The sequence below is a fragment of the Lacerta agilis genome, chromosome 7 (assembly GCF_009819535.1).
Source record: "Lacerta agilis isolate rLacAgi1 chromosome 7, rLacAgi1.pri, whole genome shotgun sequence".
NCBI lineage: Eukaryota > Metazoa > Chordata > Lepidosauria > Squamata > Lacertidae > Lacerta > Lacerta agilis.
Window position 1 is genome coordinate 30,671,333 of NC_046318.1, and position 16,157 is coordinate 30,687,489.

At 44.7% G+C, this 16,157-nt stretch overlaps 2 protein-coding genes across 3 annotated transcripts; both read right to left on the reverse strand.

Moving 5' to 3' along the window:
* Positions 1-4,337: 4,337 nt before the first annotated feature.
* On the reverse strand, positions 4,338-7,699 carry LOC117049792 (nuclear transport factor 2-like). 2 transcript variants are annotated; one of them, XM_033154740.1, is made up of 5 exons: positions 7,614-7,699; positions 5,814-5,921; positions 5,237-5,308; positions 4,879-4,977; positions 4,338-4,502 (listed from the first exon to the last, which is right to left on the reverse strand). In XM_033154740.1, exons 2-5 carry the CDS (start codon positions 5,910-5,912, stop codon positions 4,389-4,391), a joined length of 384 nt encoding a protein of 127 aa, XP_033010631.1. In that variant the 5' UTR covers positions 5,913-5,921; positions 7,614-7,699; the 3' UTR covers positions 4,338-4,388. The 2 variants fall into 2 exon arrangements, with proteins under 2 accessions (XP_033010631.1, XP_033010632.1); XM_033154741.1 differs by lacking the exon at positions 7,614-7,699 and adding an exon at positions 7,218-7,250.
* A 2,154-nt stretch (positions 7,700-9,853) lies between these two features.
* RBFA (ribosome binding factor A) lies at positions 9,854-15,727 on the reverse strand. The gene is made up of 7 exons (XM_033154743.1): positions 15,357-15,727; positions 13,959-14,001; positions 13,678-13,854; positions 13,149-13,261; positions 11,810-11,894; positions 10,748-10,830; positions 9,854-10,412 (listed from the first exon to the last, which is right to left on the reverse strand). Exons 1-7 carry the CDS (start codon positions 15,575-15,577, stop codon positions 10,016-10,018), a joined length of 1,119 nt encoding a protein of 372 aa, XP_033010634.1. The 5' UTR covers positions 15,578-15,727; the 3' UTR covers positions 9,854-10,015.
* Positions 15,728-16,157: the final 430 nt, after the last annotated feature.

Sequence of the window (16,157 nt, forward strand, 5' to 3'; positions counted from 1 at the left end):
GTCCCATTTTTATGGGGTTCAACTCACATTTCCGCAGCTTCTAAAGGAAACGGAGCCTTTTCAATTTCCAGACAGATAATCTAATCAGCCAGCTACATGTCACTGGGGAAACAAACAACATCCCTCTGCAGCACATTCAACAATGGAGGCCTGGGCAAGGGGGCGGGGCTGAAAGGGGACTTTTATCTCTCTCCCGATCTCTTGCTGATCAGCTGTTGAGCGGGGTCCTTTCAACACCCCCTTTTCTCTTTTGTAAAATAAAAAGCACAATCCTCTTTTGGCCCCTGGGGAATTCAGCTCCAGGGACAATTCGCTCCATAAGACGCACAGATATTTCCCTTTACTTTTTAGGAGGAAAAAAGTGCGTCTTATGGAGCGAAAAATACGGTAAAATATCTCACTGCCTCCATTTCTTCCCCTTCTATTTGCTAGGAAGTGATGGGACCAGTGGCCATGATCTTAGTTTTTTTGATGTCGAGCTTCAGACCATATTTTGCACTTTCACCCTCATTAAAAGGTTCTTTAATTCCTCCTCACTTTCTGCCATCAAGGTTGTGTCATCAGCATATCTGAGGTTGTTGATATTTTTTCCGGCAATCTTAATTCCGGTTGGGGATTCATCCAGCCCATCCTTTCGCATGATGAATTCTGCATATAAGTTAAATAAGCAGGGAGACAATATACAGCCTTGTCGTACTCCTTTCCCAATTTTGAACCAATCAGTTATTCCATATCCAGTTATAACTGTAGCTTCTTGTCCCACATACAAGATTTCTCAGGAGACGGATGAGGTGATCTGGCACTCCCATTTCTTTAAGAACTTGCCATAGTTTGCTGTGGTCGACACAGTCAAATGCTTTTGCGTAGTCAATGAAGCAGAAGTAGATGTTTTTCTGGAACTCTCTAGCTTTCTCCATAATCCAGCGCATGTTCGCAATTTTGGTCTCTGGTTCCTCTGCCCCTTCGAAATCCAGCTTGCACTTCTGGGAGTTCTCGGTCCACATACTGCTTAAGCCTGCCTTCTAGAATTTTAAGCATAACCTTGCTAGCGTGTGAAATGAGTGCAATTGTGCGGTAGTTGGAGCATTCTTAGGAATTACCTTTATGGAAAAGAAAAGTATGGGCTGCCGCTCCTTTAATTGCACCCTCTGTCTCCCAGGAACAATGTTGCAGCAAGACCAGCCTGTTAGCCAGGGATTCAGCAGTTGCAGGGAGCTTGCATCCCCAGTCCCTGCCAGAAAGAATCTCTACCACTGCCAGTCGTCCTGGGGCTTCAGAGCTGAAGGGAATCATCCTGTGGCCTCCTCCGTTAGCCAAGGCAGGGATCAGGGACCTGATCTGGCTGGTGGGGCCAGTTGCTTCTTAACTCCCCTACTCCGTGTGGACCAAGTTTGGCATGTGGGCAATGCAGCCAACCTGCCAATCACCTGAGACCACAGAGAAGTCACCTGACGATTGCTGGGACTTCAAAGCACCTCTGAAGGATTACAAACAGCCCTGCATGGTGCTTTAAAGCGCTGCTGGTCAGTGGTCACTGCCCATCATCTGATAGGGGGGTGACTTCAACCCTGCTTCTTTCAGGCAGGAATTGGCAGCACAAGCAATCAAGTTCCTCATGAGGGACTCGGCTGCACAGCTCATCCAGTGACATCTCTACCTGCCTCATATTTATCTTACTATGTTGTTTATTTATTAGATTTCCTCCCTTCATCTGAGGATCACAGGACGGTTCACAATATAAAAAATAAATAAATACAGTGGTACCTTGGGTTACATACGCTTCAGGTTACATACTCTGCTAACCCAGATATAACACTTCAGGTAAGAACTTTACTTCAGGAGAAGAACAGAAATCGTGCTCTGGCAGCGCAGCGGCAGCGGGAGGCCCCATTAGCTAAAGTGGTGCTTCAGGTTAAGAACAGTTTCAGGTTAAGAACGGACCTCCGGAACAAATAAAGTACTTAACCAGAGGTACTATTGTACATACCACAGTAACAAACAAAAACAATAACCCCCATCTCAGTTTAAAAGGCCACAGACTGTTTAATTACCCAAAGGCCTAGGAGAAGAGGAATATTTTTGCCTGCTGCCTAAAGGTATGTAATGAATGTGCCAAGGAGCCTCCCTGGGGAGCCACCACAGAAAAGGCCCATTCTCGGGTAGCTGCCCTTTGGACCTCTCATAATGACCACCTCAAAGGGCCCAGTTTTGTTGATATGGGGAGAGGCAGTTACATATACCACCAGGAGTGGGGCAAGTGGGTGTGGTTTGAGGAAAACAGCTTCGCGAGTGAAATTGGAACCCATGCCGGGTCAAATTTAGCCTGCAGACTGGAGGTTCCCTAACCACGAACTATTGGACCGTGTGTATATGTGTCTACTATTACAATCTATGGTGAGCTGCCTTGATCATGTGGTCGAAAAGTGGGGTATAAATTTTATACAAAAATCAAAATGCAAAGTGGCAAAACCTGTTTTCTTCCCCCGACACACTTTGCAGCATTCTATTGCTTTTAAGCTCTATTCTGCACACGCTTGTTCCAATGTCACAAAAAAAACTGGACAGGGAACCAATTGCTTAAGTTTAGGGAGTTGCGGCAAGTAAGAGCAAAGCGTTGTCCTGAACCATCTAGATTGGCCTCAAGAATTAGTGCAGGTATGTTTCTGCCAACCTGAGAATCATGCCAGTGTTTCCAAGCAACTGTTATTCAAAAGCATACTGCCTGTGATGGGGAGGTGGATCATAGCCAGGCTGGCTAGTAGCCACTGACAGCCTTAAAGACTTGGGTGCCTGACATTTTTTTGTCCAGCCAGGTGTACCCAAATTGTGCCAGGCCTACAAAGCCAAGAAAGGCGGCAATGAGAATACCTATAAGGGCAGTTCTCCAACTGGTTAACAGAAGTTCTCTGGATGATCCAATTGATGAGCTTATCTTATTCACACCAAGTCAGGGCAAGCTGTGAAGATAGCAGAGCTCCTAAAACTGGTGGAGCTTCTTTGCCAGCTCTCCTTTCTCCCACAGCTCCCCCATTCAGACCATTCAGAATGCCTCTGCTGAACACGACTGTCCAGAGCTTTTTTCCCCAGCCAGAACTCAGTTCCGTCACCTCTCATGTAGGTGCCATTGCCATTATAAGAGAACAAGGGAAGTGTTCATGGTGCACTCAATATATTCAATATACCGTATTTTTTTGCTCCATAAGACGCACTTTTTTCCTCCTAAAAAGCGGAAATATCTGTGCGTCTTACGGAGCGAATGGTGGTCCCTGGAGCTGAATTGCCCAGGGGCCAAAAGAGGATAATGCTTTTTATTTTACAAAGAGAAAAGGGGGTGTTGAAAGGACCCGCTCAGCAGCTGATCAGCAAGAGATCGAGAGACAGATAAGATTACCGGCTCCCTTTCAGCCCCGCCCTCCATTGTTGAATGTGCTGCAGAGGGAGGTTGTTTGTTTCCCCAGCAACATGTGACTGGCTGATTAGATTATCTGTCTGGAACTGTAGAAAAGGCTCCCTTTCCTTTAGCAGCTGCAGAAATGTGAGTTAAACCCCATAAAAACGGGGCTTTTCCTCTTTGCTTTCCCCCTTTGCAAAAAAAGCTGCAAAACTTTTTTTTCTTGTTTCCTCTAAAAACGAGGTGCGCCCTATGGTCCAGTGCGTCCTATGGAGCGAAAAATACGGTAAACAAAATATTCAGTACAGCTCAATTATACTTGAGAGGTTAAAAGCCTGCTTAAAAAGAAAAGCTTTAATTATCCATATGAATGGGCCAAATTCTCATATCTGATAAATCTTTTAGCCGTAACAAATTCCATAAACATGGGGCAGCACAATGGTACATACACGGGGCTTGTATTGCCATGATAATGAACGGCTCCAGCCATCTCAGACTTCATGCAAACAATATATTCAAAATGCAAACTTAGCATTGCAAATTCACCCAGAATTCATGCCATCATATCAACAAATAGCATGAGGATATGAAATATGTAGTCATGTAGAAGAAATGCATTTAAGAAAAATGGTTATTCCCTCATGTCCACAGACAGGACTTCTTGTGGTTATTTCAGAGCAATTTTAAAAGCGATCCTATATGCAAGTTTCAACATGTTTAATGCAATTAAAATAGACAAGCAGAGCATTCTTACAATACTTTATATACACAATGTTTTATGTGACAGGTGTGCAGGAGCGAAGTGCGGGTATATTGTAGAGGAAGTGATCATCCTAATGAGTTTGCCTAACATTTAAAACAGAATATACATGTTCTTTCAATCACCAAGCAAAAGAATGAAGAAGAATACAAGCAATTTTAAAACCAAGTTTTGTTTAGGGGGATTTTTTTTTTTTTGAGATGAGCGATCTCAAAGGCATGCTTAAGAACAGAGGTTTCAAGCAAAGTTGTACAGAGCCAACCTAAATATATCATTGGAACAGATCCATTTGTCATTAATGTTCTTGAGAACAAACAACTGGTGAAATCCCATCACTGGATCGTCATCCACCTACATTAAGAGAAGATGACATTTTAGATTCTGTATAAATATGGCCTTCATGTAAACAGATGCCCCATTATAAAGCAAAATCCAACCAGATTTAAGCCATTTTATGCCTCGCTGATTTGGGTGAAAAGATAAATCAATGAAATCTTACAGTATGTCATTTTGATTACCTTGTACCTTCTGTTTCATTTTATGTGGCCAGTGTATTGTACTGTATAGCATCTAACACACACACTTTCCATTTTTATTGCTCGGTTTATGATAATTTAAATAAATAAAATTCTGTTTGGACGTTTTAATGTTTCAGCTTTAACACTGAGGTAGCCAAAGATTTAAACGCTTTGCACATGCCAAAGATGCAATTAATTTTCAAACTTACCTTCAGCTGACCAACAACCATACTAAGGATACAGTTGTCAGGAGCTGGCTGGTGATCTTGCGATGTTATGTTGTGCTGAATTTTTTGGAAAGGGAGCCTCTAGTACCATAAAGAGAACAAGTGTTAAACCTGCCTAGCTTACAAGATACAATACTAGCAACATGAAAACACATGAGAAACAGAGCAAGTCAATCAGTGCTCTCCTTTCACTTTCTCAGTCAAACTATTGGATTTAATTATTTTAAAACACTTACACAACAGGCAGCAAGCTAGCTTTGCAGGGGGTTGGACTAGATGACCCTTGGGTCCTTCCCAACTCTACAATTCTATGAACTACTGATTTTAAGTCGGAACATACCATCAATTTTTCCATGATTGATGCTTTTCCTTGGTACTGCTGCCCTTCCCATGATAAACAAGAAGCATCTGTCTGCAAAAAGGTGTACGTTACTAAAATCTATACATTAAAAAGACCAAAGCAAAGTACACAGGTTCAACCCCTAGGCAAGATGCCTTCAGCGAGCTCCACTCCTCATCCTGCTCAGCTTCCCACAATTGTTTGTGCACCCTCCCCCCCCCAAAAAAAAAGTTTGGCAAAGCCTCTGGCAGTATTTTCTGGCTCAAACTGCAAGCACTTCACATTGGAAGGGGGCAACACTGTGACCGATAAGAAAACACACTATTATGTCTAAAATATTTGGAAAACCTCAATTACAAGACTCTACCTTCAACTACCGATAGGAATAAAAGGAAGCTGCCTGGGATCTAAAATTTACAGTATTTTGTTTTTAACAAACAGAAACAACAACAACAGACCCAAGTTTTGGTTAGGCACCTCAACCACATCTTAACTTTTGCTGCTTTAGCAAAGATGTCAAGTCAATAACCCAGGACCCATGAGAAAACAGTCTAAACAAAGATAAGTTGGTACATACATAAAGTGAAGCTAGTTGTTCCCTGTTGGTATCAAACTGCTGGTAATACAGTTGTATAAAACTTGTTCCAATTTGCTCCCACATAGGTCTTTCTGCCATTTTGCACACCTACAAAGGGAAAACGAACGTTAGGCATGTTTAATTAACAAAACCTAGACAGTCAGAAGCCCACCCACAATGGAACTATGTCTGAGGGTATAAATGTACAACATAAGTCTGTTATGGTCACATTTAGCTTAGTAGGAGTGAAAAAGTGAACATTAAAGTTGCACAAGAACTCAGATATGAAATTTTCAAATTTATTATTTTCCTTTTGCTTATCATTTGGGTAAGACAGGACAGCAGGATCTACTGCTGATAAACATGTTTAGGATTGCCCTTGATCTTCTGGACAAACTCAGGATTTACTTGGAAACTGGCTGAACTTACTTCTAAGTAAACATGTATAGGATTTGGCTACATAATCCAATGAAACTTTTCTTGGAGTAAGCCCAGCTGAATTCGGTGGGACGCCCACCTAGGATCAAACACTAAGGCTGCAGTCCATTGTGCCATGTAGATAAAAGTAAATCCCATGGGATGCTGTGGGAACAGGCATGCATAGAACGGCACTATGATGCTGCAGCCCTAAACAGGCTTACTTGGGGAATCTCACTGAATTGGAGGGGACTTCTGCATATACATGCATAGGGTCATCAGAAACGGGTCCAGTCCGGCATGGGCTTACTTCGGTGTAAGCCCCACGGTGCAGGGAGGATCTCCGATCCCATTAAACATTCGTGAGATCAGGCTGCGCGATCCACAAACACCTTTAATGGGGTTCCTCTAGCTTGGACACCTCACGTGCTGACTTGGAGTAAGCAGATGGATGCCCCCTTCCGTTTAGGCATAAAGAAGCACAGCACCCATTTTCATCCGGAGGTTGCCAGCGGGAAAACTGACTGTCGTTTCCACGCTCTTGATCTCTAGTCGTTAACTTGTGAAAATAGCAACGAGGTCGCTTCTCTTCGCTCACCGACCCCCCAGCGCCGCCACTCCCCTCCCAGTTTTGGAAAGGTCACGTGCTACTACCGCCCCTGCGTCTTGCTCGAGCCCGGGGGTAGGCGGGGCAGGGGTGAGCTGCTCCGGCAAACACTGGAAGAGCACTGGGGAAAGCGAGGATAAGGGAGCAAAAGCGAGAAACTCGTGCACATCTAGGGAAAGGATCGGTGCAGGAGACAAGCTGCTAACGTGCAGTGCCAGATCAGACCGCTCTTTTTTAAAAGCAGTTATGCATTCAAAAGCTGCACCCACTTTCAAACTATGCAGCGCCCAGCCATTCCAACCCCGCTTCCCATCCCCAGGGCGTTGCACGCATAACAAAGCCCGCCGTTTGCTCCCCAGGCGCCCAAGCGGCCGACTCGCCCGGCAGCTTGCCCGCCCGTTGTGTGGTCGCCTGCGCTTTACCTCCTTCCCGCTCGACGCCAACCCTCTGCTTATCTCCAACCTATCGCCAGCAGCCTACAAAAGAAGTCGGTTGGAAACCGATTCGGATTTTAAGCGAAAGGATTCAGCCACCGCGCCGGATGCACGGGACCAGAGAACAACCTGGAGGGGTGCTTCTGGAATCCGACCACCTAGGGCTCGAAAAGCACGTGGGGATGGCTCCCCCCACCGCGGCCTGGTTTGGGAAATGAACATATGAAATCCACCCGCATTTTGGAACTCACAACACACACACACACGCAGTAACTCTGTAAAATTGGCGCCATTAGAAGTCTTCCCGCCCCAACAAAATAAACTTTCCTGTATTATCCCCACCTCCTTAGCAGCCGCTTCTGTCCAAACACGTGGGTAGCCGATGCAAACTCGTTAGAACCATCAGATGGCGCGCCGACCCCGGCGATATAGAATACGTCACACCCTCTTCGGCCAATGGCAGCCTGAGCGCCGCCACCTCAAAGGGACTTGGAATACTGGGCTGGCTTTGATGTTCACTCCTAAAGCGGCATGTTAGAGACAGTTCCTTGCTCTACTAGTCACAGTCAGTGCTGCTCGGTTAGTGGATATAAAATTAGCCATGCAGAATCTTTGGCACGAGATAAAACCGGGAGAGCATGCATTAAAATCCGTAGGCGAAAACACGAATTTTTGGCTCAACTTCTGTTTTATAAGTGTTCACTCTTTCAAAGCTTTTGAGGAAGAAAGGTTATTGAGTAAGAATTCACAGCACAATGAAAAGTATTAGCCTGTAAGGTGCCAAGGACTCCTGACAAGAGGTCAGCAGGGTTCATTGAGGCTTAATCCCAAGTAAGTGGTTGTAAGATAACGCTGCTGTTTCTCTGGATGGGGGGGGGGGGAGCTACGTTTCCCAGGATTCTTGGGGGCAGTACTTTAAATGTACGATGTGTGCAGTGCCTACGAAATAAGAAAAGTCGAGCTAGATCAGACTGTAGTCCCATTCTAGTGGCCAACCACCAAGAAGCCAATGGGAAGCTTGCAGGCAGGGCATGAGCCCAAATAAATATCCTCTCCCTACCCAATAACTGGCATTCAATGGCATCACAGCCTCTGATACCTGAAGTGCTACATGCAAATATTGCGAATAGTAGTCCTTGATAGCCTTGTTATCCATTAATTTTTCCAATCCTCTTTTAAAGCTATTTAAGGTGGCGGCTGTCACATCTTGCAGTAACAAATTCCATAGTTTGTTAGCTATGGAAAAACAGCAGGCCATTATTCAGAGCCAGTGTGGTACGATTAGAGCAGGTGTTGCCAGTGGACATACATGTGCCCAGAGACCTTACCTGATGTTCACAGGTGCTGTGAATTCTTAACCCCTTCTAAAATTAGGCTTGGAAGATGCATTCTGCTTTAGTCGACATGTGTGTGGTGCCCATGAGTTTCTCTGGTTTACAAATGGGCCCAGGGCCCTCAAGGGGGCTGGCAATCTTTGCTGAGACTAGGGTCTAGGAGACCCGTGTTCAAACCTTCACTTAAGCCATGAAACTCGGTGGGTGACCATGGGCCATTCACCATCTCACACCCTCCCCTCACAAGGCCATTAGAAGGATAAAATGGGGAGAGAAAGAAGCTAGTAGAGTTATACCTCTGGTTGCGAACGGGATCCGTTCTGGAGCCCCGTTCGCAACATGAGCAGCGCGCAACCTGAAGCGCCACTTCTGCGCATGCGCAAAGCACAATTCGGCACTTCTGCACATGCCGAACCCGGAAGTAACCCATTCCAGTACTTCCTGGTTCGGCACGATCGTAACCCGTGAGGAACGCAACACGCAGCGTTCGTATCTAGAAGTATGACTGTATACCATCTTGAAGTCCTTGATGGCAAGGTGGAATAGAAGTAATAGTGGTAGTACTACTAGTAGTAACTTTGCCAGATCTATCCCTTCTCATCCAGCCTACACAAATGCATGGCTACCAGCCAACTTTCTGAATAACAAGGTTATCTTGGGACCACTTCTGATATGGCTGCTTTGGGGAAGAGAATTATAAAAGGAGCCACAGTCATATAATCCATCAATCCATTGCCACAGTTACCACCCACAGACCACTTCTTGGTAAAATTATTGGAGCCACTATTGTGTCTCATTGCAGATACTGCCAACACTGCAGAATCTCATGTCTACTACCCTGGTTGTAGTATCTGGACTTGGTATAGGAAAACAGTTAAGAGCATTAGCCAGGTATTTCTTTCCAATCTCAACACACCTCAGGGGGTGGCTGTAAGAAAACTACTAACATTAAGTGTCATCTTGACTTATAATGTGGGGGTACTCTTACTAGCTGACCTCATAGTGCTGTTGTAAAGATTGCTGGAAAAAATGTGATAGAAGACTGACCCTGTCAATGGTAAACATGGTTATTACTGGGATACCAATTAAGTTCCAGAGATACAAGTTATAATGAAGATAGTTTGGTATTGTCACAGTTGTTCATATGTAAGTTATTATGTAAATTAAATTGAACTGCTGACAAGAATTGTCCAATTGTTTAATAAAAACAGTTTGAAACAAGGTTTTTTTTTTAAAAAATAAACTATTCTATGAAAACTTATGGTTTTCCTCCTGTATATGCTGTTTTAATGGTGAAAAGCAAAATCCTTATTTTAAACTCCTCATGTATATACCAGCCTACTTAGAAATAAATCTGACTGAGGTTACTGGGGTTTGCTCTCAGGCAAGCCATAGTTTTGTTTTACAAGTTTACTTGTGCTTGGTGGTACTGTTATCTACTTCCAGTCTATCTTCTATTTCTTGCAATTCATCCTCCAGTTCATTTTCCAGTTCATGTGAGGACGCATTTTCACTGTCCCAATCATCTTCACTGCATTTGTCCATTAGGTATTTCTGAGGTGTAATTTCATCATCAAAAGGCTTCTTGGCTTTCTTCCATCTCATTTTCTTGCGCTTCTGTATCTCAGCCAGCTGTTGCTTCTGCTGCTCTGACAATCCAACTCCTTCTATTTCCTTGTCCTTAGTCATTTTTTTGTATTCAATTATTTGCTTATTTAATGCATCATGATCAATTCCAAACAGATTAGCACGCATGCAGGAAAGGGACGAGTCCAGGTTTGTGGTGGCTTTGGTATATCGTTGTTCACTGCAAGAAAGGGATAAAAAAGTAAGGACTGTAGCCCTAACTATATGTGATACTTGTCCCTTTGCCTAATTTTTGCCAATTTCCCCCCTCCCACTGCAGCCCACAATGTTCTGGAGGGTCCCTCAATTCCTCTAGAGACACAGATACTGCACTGTAGGAAGGGAACACTGAGACTACAGTAGGAAGGAGGAGTGGAAATGTCTTGTTCCACAAACAGCCTTTCACCCACCACAGGCACACAACTCTGAACCAAACCAACGGTAGCTTGAAAACGCATCTTAGAATAGTTCAACTAGTTTTTCCAAAGCGTTACATTTGTGTTTATGTTCTTATACCTGAAATCATTTTGAACCAATTCCTTTCTTTCTTCTTCTTCTTCTTCAGGCCCAAAATCAGCAGTTGCCAATAACTTCTCAACCTGCAAGAAAATAAATTCACATGCATTTAAGATATCCAGAAATAGGGCCTCGTTAACCGTGCAAGTGGTCCGGTACACAGGACATCATGGTAAGTCAATCTAGGGTTTACCATGTGGATTCTGAGAAAGGAACAAACCTTGCCTACAGCTAGTGGTTAGTGAGACAGTTGAATCACAGGTCTGGGTTTGAATGACAAACTAAGTCAAATCCGAGGAGGAGCAAAATGGCTGCAAGCTCATGTCCAGGAGCTTGCATGTTTGTGCACTTCCAGTAAGCCATAGTTTGGCTTAATGTTTTGTGCAAACAATGTGCCCCTGAAATGTGATAACGCCTTTCAGTTGCTTGGATGGATGTATGCATGTGTAGAAAATTCTGACATACACAATTGGAATGCAGCTTATTGTACACAAGTAAGTGTCTCATGGCCACCTCATGAGAAGAGAAGACTCCCTGGAAAAGACTCTGATGTTGGGAAAGATGGAGGGCACAAGGAGAAGGGGACGACAGAGGATGAGATGGTTGGACAGTATTCTCGAAGCTACTAACATGAGTTTGGCCAAACTGCGGGAGGCAGTGAAGGATAGGCGTGCCTGGCGTGCTCTGGTCCATGGGGTCACGAAGAGTCGGACACGACTGAACGACTGAACAACAACAAGTGTCGTACCCATTGATTTTACCATTTTTGCCACTGGCCACAACCCTTCGCCCTGCTCACTGCTGGCATGTGACCCCCCGTCCACCCAGTAAGCTGCTCATGAGGAAATGTGGCCTTTGGGGTGAAAAATGGACCCCAACCTGGATCAGCCTAGTGCAATAGTATATTTCTGTTAACGAGTTGCTATGAATGCATCCCAAAATGGCTTCCCCAGGTTTTTGTGGCAGTGGGATGGGGGAGGGGTTGGAGCAGTATCCCATCTCCATGCTGCGATTACCCTGACAATGCATATTAACAATACAGTTGTGCACTTTCTTCATTACCTCTCTTATGGCAGCATCTTCTTTGTCTCTGACAAACACTAATGAAGGAACAGTTCCTAGGACCTGATGTGAAATCAGAAGGTGTCTGTAAAAAAAAGAAAGGAAGGAAGGAAGGAAAGAAAGAAGGAAAGAAGAAACCTCTAATATTAAAATCAGCTACAACATTTGTTAAGTGTTTGGAGAAATCAGAATCAAAAAAGAAAGACAGAATGAAAAAAATGAAGCACTGTAACATCTTCTAATTACTCTATTGGACAATTATCCAGTTTTCAAAGTGTGAAGTAGGCCCACCCAACTTTTGTGGCAAACCCCATTCCACAGGACCATGTCAGCTAACTGTACCCTTGCAGGGATTTTCTGCAAAGTGAGAGTGATGCACAGGAAACAAGCCACTCTTTCCTGTCTATTCAGCAGAACAGCTTCCTCTTCTAGAGCAGATTCTTGCAGATCCCAGTCAAGTAGGTACCAATGAAGGGAAGCAGAAACGTATTTTGTATGTGTGTATTTGAAAAGTAACAGGGACTGCTCTGTGTATACACAAAAACGTTATTTTGAGCACTTGCATGGAAGTGTGTGTATTTGTTTGTGTGCACATGTGCGCACATGCATATCTGTCTGTGGATGTTGCATAAGAATGTAACTGAAGGAAAACAGTACATACATGTTTCTGCATGTGCTGAAGGTGCTTGTGAGCCTAACTGTGTAACATAAGCAAGCTAAAGTTGGGCATTTGAGTAACAAAAACAACATTTGACCAGTTAGACCAGGAATGGCCAAATTTGGCCCTCCAGCTGTTTAGGGACTACAACTCCGATCATCCCTAGTTAACAGGACCAGTGGTCACGGATGATGGGAATTGTAGTTCCAAAACAGTTGGAGGGCCAAGTTTGGCCATGCCTGAGTTAGACAATCGTATACTGGCAAACTATTTTAAAAGTGTTAGTTAAAGAGATACTTGAATTGTGAACAGGTTTAATATTTATGCTAACCACAGGAGCACTTTTTTAAAGATGAATCACCATCTTTACAGTCAAAACAAAATAAAAAAATTCCTTCCAGTAGCACCTTAGAGACCAACTAAGTTTGTTCTTGGTATGAGCTCTCGTGTGCATGCATACTTCTTCAAATACACTGAAACCATCTTTACAGTGTTAGACAAAGTTTTTATACCTCCTACATAGTGGCATTTTAGACTTTGGAAATTTGGCCAGGGCCAAATAATAAACCAGCCAATTGACCACATATTCTTAAGTCTAACACTCAGTGGGTCCTTTTAAAGTTGCCAATATGGCCTCTAGACAAGGACATTTGCCCTCCTCTGAATATAGCACTGTAGTACCTTATACGTGGACCACTCATCTGTAGAACCTTCTCAGTGTAGTCATCATGTTCCACACTGCCAGTTGTTCTCCAGTAGATACGACATACTGAAAAATCTGATGTGAGGGATGCCTATGGAGTTCAAAATGCCAGTTGTAAGGGCACATTTTACATGGTGAAGAACTCTAAGCTTGGAAGGGGGAAATGACAACAATCCCATTACATTCAAGAGGTTCAAGAAGAGGATTACTATTACCCAAAGCAATTCCTGACAACAGTACCTGTGTATCTAGCTGTTCACTTCCCATATCCAACTTTTTCTACTTATGCCCGACTTTCGACAGGGAGTGATGAATATCCTGCATTAACCAAGAGTTGGACTACAGGCCCTTTTCCAATTCTGTTACAGTTCTTGAAATCAGACTGCAACAAACCATCATGAAATCTGTAGAACAGGTTTCATGACTCGGCTTTGACGGTCCTATTACATTTCTGATCTCACAACTTTATATTAGGGACTTTGCTGGATTGACACCTTTTGTACTTGCCTTAGACAGTTCCACGCTGAGGTCACAAACTTCTTGGCCAGCCTCAAAGGTACTCAGGACATCTCTCACAGCTTTAAGCAGCAGAGCATTTAGGGCTCTTTTACGTATGCTGTCTTCTGTCTTTACCTTAGGTAGCTGAAGCTTCAATATACTTGCCAAGTTGGATGGCTTGTGTGCCTTTAAAACAAAAAAGATTGCTGAGAGGAATATCTTGTGCATCAAGCACAACCTACTTTTCCATCGTAGTTGTCTTTCCAATTTAAAAATCCGTCTGTGCTTACCAGGGAAGAGCCCAGTGTAGGACTATCATACCAAAACTTCTTCCTTTCGGAAAAAAGAGAGAGACTACATGAGTTTTATGGATTTAACATGAGCAATAATGTACCAAACATATGTCAAAATACAGCAGCACTATTCTAGGGAAAGGCAGATGCACTTGTCATCTGAGGCCCTTCTCTATATCCCGCTTCCAGACAAGTTCAGAGAGTGGCAACAAGAGAAAGGGCCTTTTCTGTGGTGGCTCCCCATTTGTGAAATGCTCTCCCCAGGGAGGCTCAATCAGCGACCTCATTCCATGTCTTTAGACACCAGGCAAAAACATTCCTCTTTACCCAAGCCTATGGCTTTTAAATAATCTATGGCCTGCGAAAGTGTAGGGGAGAGGACTGTTATTATGATGATGATTTTGGTACCAGGCTGTCTGTCACCATGCTTTTTACTATGTTTTTGTCATTGATGTTTCGTGGCGCTGTGGGTTAAACCACAGAGCCTAGGGCTTGCTGATCAGAAGGTTAGCGGTTCGAATCCCTGCAATGGGGTAAGCTCCCGTTGCTCGGTCCCAGCTCCTGCCCACCTAGCAGTTTGAAAGCACGTCAAAGTGCAAGTAGATAAATAGGTACCACTCTGGTGGGAAGGTAAACGGCGTTTCCATGCGCTGCTCTGATTCACCAGAAGTGGCTTAGTCATGCTGGCCACATGACCCGGAAGCTGTACGCCGGCTCCCTTGGTCACTAATGCGAGATGAGTGCCGCAACCCCAGAGCTGGACACGACTGGACCTAATGGTCAGGGATCCCTTAACCTTTACCTTACACCACCCTGCGATCTTTTGATAAAGGGCACTATATAAATTGAAACAGTAGCAACAACAATAACAACAACAATAGCCTGGTTTATAATCTTAACATTTGTTGGATCCTGGGGTTAGAAGGATCTCATATACATTCTACTTCCCCACCGCCCCCCACCAACTCATAACAATATTAATCAGTAGAAAGTGCTAAAGGAGGGGCCCAATCCCCTCCTTAAAGGGGGGGGGGATCAGAAAAAAACAATTCATTGCAGTTTATGAGCTTCCTGGACAGCATGCCTCACTGATACTCCGCACAGCGCCTAGTGAATAGTAGCGAGAGCTCAGCTGGTTCAGCCCGAGGCTCTTAATCTCAGGGTCGTGGGTTCAAGCCCCCTATTGAGCAAAATAATTCATGCATTGCAGGGGGGTTGCACCCTCGCGGTCCCTTCTGACTCTACAATTCTGTGACTTTATATCCTTTCCCAAAAGAAGTCTGCCTTACCCAGAAAGATAAGGAAAGTATTGCAAATCTATGACTGTGCATTATTATTATTATTATTATTATTATTATTATTATTATTCGGGGGGGGGTCGGGTGCGTTACTCACTTCTTTTTAGAGAGGAACTTCTTGAGCAGGTTCCTGGAGCCGCACAGGGCGGCGGAGCAGCGTAGAGCCCGGCAGCCGGGGCAGCCCAGCGGAGGCAGGCCGAGGCCGCCGCCCCGAGGCCGCCCCCACCCCCACCCCCACCAGGCTGCCGTCCCGGGAGGCGGAGTCGCTCGGCTGCTGGCAAAGGCTGCTGCAGCGGCCGCGCTTCGAACGCCCCACATGGCCAGCTCGGGACTCTTGGCCGCGCACGAGCTCCAAGACCTCCCAGTCGGCTGCAAGCAGCTCCGCGGCCGCGGCTGCTCCTCGTCGCACCGCAAGGCCCCGGCAAGGTCTGTCGCGGGAAGCAGCCGCAGCGCCCCCAGCGGCCATGAAGGGCTTTTCTCGCCGCAAAGCATCCGCACTCGCAGTCCTGAACACCTGGCGGCGCCCGGCGCCTCTGAGTCGGTAAACGCAGCCCATCGGGCAGTCATGCTTCGCTTACTCATTAATACCCGCGCGGGTTTGCATTGCGATCGCTCCTGCTGCGAGGTGACTGTGCAGCACATGCAGTGAATATTGCTGCTTTGTTATCACTACAATAAATGATATGCTGATGGTGACAATACAAATTATTGGGGGGGGGGCGCGACCATAGAACCATGTATAGTGTAGACTTGACCTTATTACTGATCTCTCTTTTGGGGTGATTTTTTAATTTTATTTACATTATTATATTCAATTACACATTTTGACATCTGTAAATCTCTATGTATATATATTTTCCTTATTCCTACTCCTGTGACTTCCCTCCACCACTTTACA

Excerpts from the sequence above, each read along its gene's own strand:
- RBFA (XM_033154743.1), bottom strand. The coding sequence starts at position 15,577 with ATGTGGGGCGTTCGAAGCGCGGCCGCTGCAGCAGCCTTTGCCAGCAGC. Across the intron at positions 13,855-13,958 it reads CTACACTGGGCTCTTCCCTG|GCACACAAGCCATCCAACTT; the intron begins GTAAGCACAGAC and ends TTTGTTTTAAAG. Across the intron at positions 13,262-13,677 it reads TCAGCGTGGAACTGTCTAAG|GCATCCCTCACATCAGATTT; the intron begins GCAAGTACAAAA and ends TGAACTCCATAG.
- LOC117049792 (XM_033154740.1), bottom strand. The coding sequence starts at position 5,912 with ATGGCAGAAAGACCTATGTGGGAGCAAATTGGAACAAGTTTTATACAA. Across the intron at positions 5,309-5,813 it reads AACAACTAGCTTCACTTTAT|ACAGATGCTTCTTGTTTATC; the intron begins GTATGTACCAAC and ends ACCTTTTTGCAG. Across the intron at positions 4,978-5,236 it reads CAATCATGGAAAAATTGATG|AGGCTCCCTTTCCAAAAAAT; the intron begins GTATGTTCCGAC and ends TTATGGTACTAG.